The sequence below is a fragment of the Trichinella spiralis genome (assembly GCF_000181795.1).
Source record: "Trichinella spiralis strain ISS 195 chromosome Unknown Scfld1557, whole genome shotgun sequence".
NCBI lineage: Eukaryota > Metazoa > Nematoda > Enoplea > Trichinellida > Trichinellidae > Trichinella > Trichinella spiralis.
In genome coordinates this window covers 1,190,211-1,199,331 of record NW_003528496.1, presented here as the reverse complement: position 1 = coordinate 1,199,331, position 9,121 = coordinate 1,190,211, and the positions used below count along the sequence as shown (strand labels likewise).

The following is a 9,121-nucleotide window of genomic DNA, read 5'->3' as shown; positions in this document are numbered from 1 at the left end:
CTTGTCCATCTGTAATTATTCAACTGTTCAGTATCGAAGTGAACAGACAACAGCAAACTGTTGTGAAATTGTTGATCCATATTTAAAAATTCATTTCCTGAAGTTACTCCCACGTTGTTTTTCTTATTCTTTCCTACTGTTGTAATTCTTGTTTGAAAAATATGCAAAAGGAGCCAATTTGAAATCGCTTTTCATCAATCTCTCCGTACAATTGCAGTATGAAAAAAAAATATTTTCCATTTTCATTTTTAATCATTATTCAAATATGTTCTTTTTGTTTCAACATCTTTTGCATATTGATTTTTCTTTTCTGATTAATTTTTAATTATTTCAATAACACTCTGACGTTTGTTGCACGTGAATAGAATCTATGGATATTGAAAAAAATACTGTATTCTCATTCTTCTTCTTCTTCTTTTTTTCAAATTTGCTGTTCAAAATTTTCAAATATAATTTTTCCTTTGATTATTGTTTATTGAAAAAGAAAATTGCTCAAATTGACGCCGAAAAGTCAGTCAGGATGTTATTATTCATTTTATAGCACGACAAAAATGAGAATACATTTTAAGTGGTGTCAAATTTGTTTTTATTTCATAAATTAATTTCACTTTTTAAAATATGTGTGTGTGTGTGTGTACAGATTAAATTTATTTGTTGGCATTGATTTTCAAGTTCCAGTTTGACAAGTTTTGAATTACTGTACTTTTGAAAGTTCATTCCTGTTTCGTAATTTCGTATATGAATGTTTTTTTCTGTTTTTTTGTTTAACTTTTTAATAAATGAATGTAAATGCTTTTTAAGTACGGCCGGACAGAAAGTTATCGCGTGGCGACGCAGGTGATTCTGCCAGTTGCACAACAGGACGTTAACGTTGGCAAAGAGCCAAACTTGGTTGATTTGGACAGAATGGCCAAAGACGGAGACGCGAAGCCAGTTGAAGCGGTCAACGCTCACCAGTCCTCAGCTCAGCAGCAGCCAAAAATGGAAAAAAGCCGAGGACGAGGTAGAAAACCACACACTTTGGAAAATTTGAAAAAAGAAGTTGAAATGGTAAGCAAAATTAATAATATTTCTATTGTTGATTTATTATTCTCCTTTTTTTAAAATCCTCTCATCATCAGGACGAGCATCATATTCCACTCAGCGAATTGTACAGAAGATTGGGCACTGATCCGGAACTTGTAAATTTTTTTCTTCTTTTTTCAAGTTTTCTTTGTCTATTTTAAACTTTCCATTTGCAGGGTCTTACTGATGAGCAGGCGAGAGAAATTTTAATTCGCGATGGTCCGAACGCGCTGACACCGCCGAAAAAGGTTCCAGAATGGGTGAAATTCGCTCGCAACTTGTTCGGCGGATTTGCCATGCTTTTGTGGATTGGAGCCATTTTATGCTTCATTGCTTACGGCGTAGAATTGGCCACATCCGACGCCGTGATCACTGACAATGTAATAATAAGTTCATTTCGAAACAAATTTGACCAAAGCAGAATTTTTATTCATCTGTTTTTTTAAATTCAATTAAAACCATTTCCAGGTGTACCTCGGCACTGTACTCGCGGTAGTTGTTATCGTGACCGGATGCTTTCAGTATTATCAAGAAGCGAAAAGCTCAAAAATTATGGAATCTTTCAAAGACATGGTTCCACACGTGAGTTGTTGTTTTTAATGAATAATTATTACAAGTAATGTGTTTCTTTTGCTTTCAAGTACGCGCTGGTTGTGCGTGGTGGACAGAAGAAAAATGTACGCACTGAAGAGCTTGTCATTGGTGATATTGTCGAAATGCGCGGCGGTGACCGTGTTCCTGCTGACATCCGCATCATCGCCGCTCAGAGTTTCAAAGTGAAATTTTTGAATAATAATTGTGTGATAATGAAATTTGTTTTCAAATTTCATCTTAAATCTCACCCAGGTTGACAATTCATCTTTGACTGGAGAATCAGAACCGCAGAGTCGTAGCGCTGAATGCACGAACGTGGAAAATCCACTGGAGACGAAGAATTTGGCTTTTTTCTCAACAAATGCAGTTGAAGGTTATTATTATTATTATTACTGTTTTTTTTTGATTATTTGTAACAATTTTCCCTGTACTGTATAAATATTGTGTTGGAAATTTATTTCAGGAACTGCTCGGGGTATAGTGGTGAATATCGGCGATCATACATTGATGGGTCGTATTGCCCATTTGGCGTCTGGACTTGAAACTGGACAAACACCAATTGCGCAGGAAATTACCAGATTCATTCATCTGATTACTGGAGTGGCTGTATTTTTGGGAGTGACGTTTTTTATCATTGCATTCATTCTTGGCTACCAGTGGTTGGACGCTGTGATCTTTCTGATCGGTATCATCGTCGCCAACGTGCCAGAAGGTCTACTGGCTACCGTGACGGTGAGAATGGATCGATGGCTTCAGATATTTCTTTTTGTTGTTCTTTTATCCTTTCACTTTCATCCTAACAATAGGTATGTTTGACATTGACTGCAAAACGAATGGCCAGTAAAAATTGTCTCGTGAAAAATCTCGAAGCAGTAGAAACTTTGGGTTCAACAAGCACAATCTGCTCCGACAAAACTGGCACTTTGACTCAGAACCGCATGACCGTCGCGCACATGTGGTATGATGATAATATTGTCGAAGCGGACACATCTGAGCATCAATCCAACAAGGCAACGTTCGCAAGTTCTTCCACTTTTGACGCTTTGACTCACATCGCTGCGCTTTGCAACAAGGCTGAATTCAAGCCGGGACAAGTGATTTTTTACTCTCTTATATATGCATATGATAATTCTAATTCACGGCAGGAAGATGTACCGATTGTCAAACGAGAATGTACCGGAGATGCTAGTGAATCTGCACTTTTGAAATGTATGGAAATTACGGTCGGTGACGTTGCCGGCTGGAGGAAGAGGTTCAAGAAAGTTTGCGAAATTCCATTCAATTCAACCAACAAATATCAAGTAGAGCTTAAAATGTTGTTTTTAAAAGTGGAATATTTCCATTTTCTCCACTGCTGCTTCAGGTATCGATTCATGAATACAGTGGCGATCCTGAGCATGCGTATCTGCTCGTGATGAAAGGTGCACCGGAACGTATATTTGAACGGTGTTCTACAATTGCTTGCCGTGGTCAAGATTATGAAATTGATGCCGAATGGACGAACAAATTTCAACAGTCATACTTGCAACTCGGAGGACTTGGCGAACGTGTATTGGGTAAGTGAAAAGCGACCGAATGTTGGTTGTGTTTTGAAGCATGTGATAGCAAAGCAAAATATACTGAAATTACAAGTCCAATTGTGTGTGTGTGTGTTGTTCAGGTTTCTGCGATATGCTGTTGCCAGTGTCGAAATTTCCGCATGGCTTTGAATTCAGCGGTGATGATCAAAATTTTCCACTCGACGGACTTCGTTTTGTCGGCTTGATTTCGATGATTGACCCTCCCCGGGCCGCTGTTCCTGATGCAGTGTCCAAGTGTCGATCCGCAGGTATCAAGGTCAGTATCGGCGAATGTGCAGTATATATTTGTTCTTTACACCAAATTACAAATACTCTTTATTTAATATTTAGGGTTTTGTTGTTGTTGTTGTTGTTATTGTTTTGTTTGTATTATTTTTTTGAGATTGTGTTTTCAGGTGATCATGGTCACCGGAGATCATCCGATTACTGCACAAGCGATTGCTCGCAGTGTAGGTATAATCAGTGAAGGCAGTGAAACGGTCGAAGATATTGCTCTGCGTCTTGGCATTGCGAAGAAAGATGTCGATCCGAGGTTTATTTCGTCTGTATTTTTTTTAATGTAATATTTTTTTAATTTCATCATTTTGTTTTTTTTTCTTCTCCTTCTAGTCAAGCCCGTGCGATTGTTGTGCACGGATCTGATTTGAAGGACATGAACTCTGACCAGTTGGATATAATTTTGGCCAATCATCCGGAAATTGTTTTCGCCAGAACTTCGCCGCAGCAGAAATTGATCATTGTCGAAGGTTGCCAACGGCAAGGAGCCATCGTTGCCGTCACCGGCGACGGTGTCAACGATTCGCCGGCTTTGAAAAAAGCTGACATTGGTACTTTTTTATGTTTGTATTCTCAACCTCATCCTTATCTCTCTTTATCTATTTGGTTGAAGGCGTTGCAATGGGCATCTCTGGAAGTGATGTTAGCAAACAGGCAGCCGATATGATTCTTCTCGACGACAACTTCGCTTCAATTGTAACGGGCGTTGAAGAAGGTTAGTTAGCACACTGGGTGGTTGTTTTTTATTTTACAAAACAAATATTACAAAATTGCATGATGTTTGTTACCAACAATACTTTCGTTCTCCTGATATATGCTGTGAATGAAAAAATTGTTTTTCTGAGAAATAATAATAATAATTTTGCAATCTGAGAAAATGTTAAAATTATTCAAAATCCATTTTACTGTGTATTATTGTAGGACGTTTAATTTTTGACAACTTGAAAAAGTCGATCGCGTACACGTTGACCAGTAACATCCCCGAAATTAGTCCCTTTCTGCTGTTCATTTTGGCCGACATTCCACTGCCTCTCGGTACAGTGACTATCCTGTGCATCGACTTGGGCACGGATTTGGTAATTTCAATAATGTGTGATGCTTTTTCGGAGGGGAAAGTAATGTTTTTTTTTTCTTTCACTTTTCCTACAGTGGCCAGCCATTTCGTTAGCTTACGAAGAAGCTGAAAGTGATATAATGAAACGAAAACCACGTGACCCAAAACGTGATAAATTGGTCAATGAAAGGTTGGTGTAATTTTTTGTTTTTTCTTTTCACACTATTCTTTATATATATATATATATATATATCAATGATGATGCGCACAGACTCATTTCCCTTGCCTACGGTATGATTGGCATGATTCAAGCGGCTGCTGGCTTTTTCGCTTATTTTGTCATAATGGGTGAGAATGGATTTTTGCCCAACAGACTGCTTGGACTTCGAGAACAATGGGATTCGAAAGCAGTGAACGATCTGGAAGACAGCTATGGCCAACAATGGGTAAACGATGTTAAATTTAATTAATTAATTAATTTATCAATCAATCAGTCAATTTCCTCTCAGACTCACGCTAATCGTAAAGTGTTGGAGTACACGTGCCATACAGCTTTTTTTGTTTCCATCGTCATTGTACAATGGGCAGATTTGATCATCTCGAAAACTCGTCGAAATTCGCTTGTTCAACAAGGAATGAGGTTCTTTTTTCACTGTTGAAATTCTTCTTCAGCGATTTGAAATTTCTTCAATTTTCTCCATTTTTTCCAGCAATTGGACTCTGAACGCTGGCTTAATTTTCGAAACTGCCCTCGCTGCTTTCTTGTGCTATTGTCCAGGATTGGATAAAGGGTTACGCATGTACGGCCTCAGGTATGTTGGCAAAAAACTTTGTTTATTTTCTTATTTACTTTATAATTTGTTTTTTTTTTCAGGTTTGCTTGGTGGTTTCCTGCACTGCCATTTTCGATTTTGATTTTTGTATACGACGAAGCGCGCAAAGCTATAATACGTAGAAATCCCGACGGTTGGGTATCCAAAGAAACTTATTATTGAATGAAAAAAAATAACATGACAGACAACAAAACAAAGCAAAACGTAATTATAGATAAATTTTAGTCATCAGCAATTTTCTGCTTGTTTGTTTGTTTGTTTGTTTGTTTATTTGTTTGTTTGTTTGTTGGTTGGTTGGTTGGTTGGTTTCTATGTTTGCTTGTTTTGTTTTAACTGATAGAAACGCAACCGTCGTCGAATGGAAAATTTGTAAAAGCTGTTCTTCTCTTGAACTGCGCACCCGTCGACTATATCCCACCATTTACTGCACTTGGTTCAGTTGGTTTTAAAATGATCATTTTCATTCCCTCCCTTCTCTCTCTATCTCTTCCTTTTTTTTCCTCTTTCCCCGTCGCTTTCTTCGTCATTCAAATCTGCTAGTCGAATGGGTGTATGTATTTTTATTATTTATTTATTTATTTATTTATTTTCAGTGGAGTGTATTGTGTATTGTTCTTTTCTGCAGTTCACAGAGTCTATTTGTGTGTCTCATTTGTATTTCTTTATTTATAAACAGCCATTTTCTTGCTGTCTGTCTGTCTGTCTGTCTGTTGAACGCTTTTGCTATGTATTTTTGAATGATGATGCATCAGCGAAGTATATATTATTATATTTTCATTAATGGAGATAGATAATAGTATAGATAGGCAAATTGAATCATTTTGATTTGTCATATTTAGAATGTGCATTGTTTACTTTCTACTCCTCACTACTTACCAACAATAATAAGTGAATAATTCATTTGCAAATTGGTAAACACGTACATTACGCAATATGTATGTGTGTCATGATTGTCATTTTTGCACTTTGCAATTAATTGCTGCTGTTCCATTCGTTACATCATCCACTTGAATATTAATCTCTCAATGACTAATAATAATACTGTGATACTTTTTAATTCTAACACATGCTGTAAACATACTTTACTGTCGGTTGAAAATATATACAATGAATAAAGAACATTTATCATCTTTTGCAAACAAGCTGCTTTATTCTAATAAGTTTATGTTATACTTTCTTTATAACATATAAAGTGGTGAGTGTATTATTATTATTATTGTTGTTGTTGTTGTTGTTGTTGTTGTTCATCAAGCAAAAATGAGCTAATATCAATTTCATTTCATAAATTTACATGTATAAATAAATATATAGAAGAATATTGAAAATTACTTCGTACAATGTTATCAAATGTAATTTATAAAAGAATAATTTTGCATTGTTGTACTTATATTTTGTATCGTTCCTTAATGAATAAATTATTTTCACTTAATTCAGCAATAATACAAATTTACAAAGTACAACATATATTTAACCTTCAGATGGTCTTCTTGACCCCATTGAGCGTGTTGTTATGAGTGTGAATACTCTTTCTTCTTTGAATAAATGCTTGTTTACGGCTATCATTTCAAGCTGCGATGCAAAACAGCTCATCAATTGGACATCTTTGCTTTTGCTTATCACATTAAAGAGACACTCATAAGCATATTTCACAACGCTTTATTTCAAACAAGACAACACAAACAACAACAACAATAAATAATATTTGTTGTCACAACAGTTGCTGCATGTTGTATCCTGGTCGTTGACAGTGACAGATTTTCCCCGTTCAAAATGGCCAGCAGCTGTTTTCGAACCATGCTTGCTCTGTAGCCACTTCAAACGAACGAATTATGCATTGGTCAAGTCAGCAACTTGTGCTAATTTTCATCAAATTGATTTAACTTTTGTACTGTACAAACATGAATTGCACAAAACAAGTGAGCATCGTGATTATTCTGTTTTACTGAGCTGTGGTTTCATATAGTTTCACCAATATTTCATACCATATACTGCTGGTGATCCATGACTCAATATTCGAATAATATGCCAAAAGGACATCTTTGTTGTGAAATCAACGTGGCTTCCTTCCTTTATTTGCCGATTACATAAAAGTGTTTTTCTATACCATCCATGTTTCAGAAAAACATGACAGTTCCTCTTCATCCAGATCCTTCTCAGTTTTGTCTCCGGACACAGAATTTTGTGAGGTCAAAATCTTGTACATCTTCACTCGTGTACTTACTTATTGTTGACTTGGATAGACAAGTTCCAATAATAACTTATCATTCGATATATTATTCCTGCCAAACACTGATAAATTTTTCTTTATTTCCCATATAATAATAGTAAATACTACTGTGTCTAATAGCATGCAGTTCCATTCACACTTCTGCAGGGTTTGTCTGCCAAAAGCTAACGGCTCAGAACTTATGTGACAATGCTGCGCCAATGTAAAATGACTGTAAAATTTGATAAGTTATTACTTGTTACAGCCCAGCGTCAGTGGGTATTCTGTGGGCCGACGCACAACCGTATTCACAAGAATTACACGCTTCATTAACCAATGTTAAGCAGCAAATATGGACGCTGCTCGTCCTACTGTAATGAACTGTACATTTGAAGGTTTAATGCAGGGATGTGTTCCCACGAATAACGCACACACGCAATGCGATGCCATTCCGCTATTAATGACGAGTCCATAGAGTACTGCGTTAATGCTCTTTCAGACATGGACAGACAGATCCTTCACCGCACTGAGGCATCTAAAAATCATTTCAATTCTGATGTTCCTGATTTTCAACAGCAAAGAACTGGAACAGCAGTTTTGTCTTGTGCAGAATTAATCGTCCATCAAAATTCAATATTCGAAGTTTGCCGTTTGCTTTTACCAGTGGCGCTACGAGTAATGCTATTTTGAACAGTTGGTTGGAACCAAAACTTTTTCTTCACCAATCTATCCAAACGAGATTGTACTTCTTGTTTCAGAGCAAACTTGAGGTGTCTGTGACGTCACTATCCAAAATCACAGATGATAATTGTTGATTGTACTGCTAAATTGGCCAGTACTTCATAGAAATCTTCCCAAAAACGTTTTATACGTTTGCTCACTTTTCAACAAATGTGGTATTGAATTATAATTCCATCTGCATGCACTGTACGTCCAATTTTTTAGTCGCAGCTAAAGTTCATCCTTACCATTCTCTTCCAATATCAAAGTGCATTATTATGTAACTGAGCAGAGCCATCCACTACAAAGTATTCTGTCTTTCAGCCCATAAAGTTATTCATCTTGCATACGTTCCAAAGTGGTCTTTTTCTGTGAAAACCATATTCCATTCCGTCTCAATATTTATTTATTCATGCTCACATTCTGTTAAAAATGCTTTCTGAGACAAAGGATACTGACATGTTACAAAGCCTTTTAGTTCACGTTGGTAATATTCTTTGTTCTCACTTACTAGCTGACTGCTTTCTGAAACATCAGATCAATTTGTTCCAGAAATCGTCTTTCCTTGTAATCATTCACTGTTCCACATTTCAAATAATTCCGTTGCATTTCATCACCAATTTCAAATTCACAACACCTCCTTAATCAGAGGCTATTCAACTAATGTTTCCTCCAGCTTTTCATTCAGACAGCAGAAACGAAGTCGTTCTGCTGCAAGCTAAGTCTGCACAGAGGCGGTGTGCGGACTTACATTCAACAGTTCCACACAATATTTGTCTTCAGATGAAGTGAG

At 36.6% G+C, this 9,121-nt stretch overlaps 2 protein-coding genes across 2 annotated transcripts; one reads left to right on the top strand and one right to left on the bottom strand.

Annotated features, from left to right (window-relative positions):
• The first annotated feature begins 779 nt into the window (after positions 1-779).
• Positions 780-5,564, top strand: Tsp_04833 (sodium/potassium-transporting ATPase subunit alpha). The gene is given in 20 exon segments (XM_003369370.1): positions 780-785; positions 802-1,050; positions 1,122-1,181; positions 1,242-1,445; positions 1,534-1,647; positions 1,707-1,841; positions 1,912-2,032; positions 2,123-2,391; positions 2,466-2,921; positions 3,023-3,215; positions 3,320-3,495; positions 3,635-3,771; positions 3,849-4,066; positions 4,129-4,230; positions 4,437-4,591; positions 4,665-4,759; positions 4,841-5,015; positions 5,064-5,209; positions 5,280-5,381; positions 5,444-5,564. The coding sequence occupies 20 exon segments, from the start codon at positions 780-782 to the stop codon at positions 5,562-5,564; spliced, it is 3,234 nt and encodes a 1,077-aa protein (XP_003369418.1).
• Positions 5,565-7,623: 2,059 nt separating this feature from the next.
• Positions 7,624-8,081, bottom strand: Tsp_04832 (hypothetical protein). Its single transcript, XM_003369369.1, is given in 3 exon segments — positions 7,624-7,840; positions 7,872-7,979; positions 7,996-8,081. The coding sequence occupies 3 exon segments, from the start codon at positions 8,079-8,081 to the stop codon at positions 7,624-7,626; spliced, it is 411 nt and encodes a 136-aa protein (XP_003369417.1).
• Positions 8,082-9,121: the final 1,040 nt, after the last annotated feature.

Coding starts and splice junctions, on each gene's coding strand:
- Tsp_04833 (XM_003369370.1), top strand. Junction 3,216..3,319: donor ACTTGGCGAACGTGTATTGG/GTAAGTGAAAAG, acceptor TGTGTTGTTCAG/GTTTCTGCGATATGCTGTTG. Junction 4,592..4,664: donor TCGACTTGGGCACGGATTTG/GTAATTTCAATA, acceptor CTTTTCCTACAG/TGGCCAGCCATTTCGTTAGC.
- Tsp_04832 (XM_003369369.1), bottom strand. CDS start 8,081: ATGGACTCGTCATTAATAGCGGAATGGCATCGCATTGCGTGTGTGCGT. Junction 7,841..7,871: donor ATACCCACTGACGCTGGGCT/GTAACAAGTAAT, acceptor CAAATTTTACAG/TCATTTTACATTGGCGCAGC.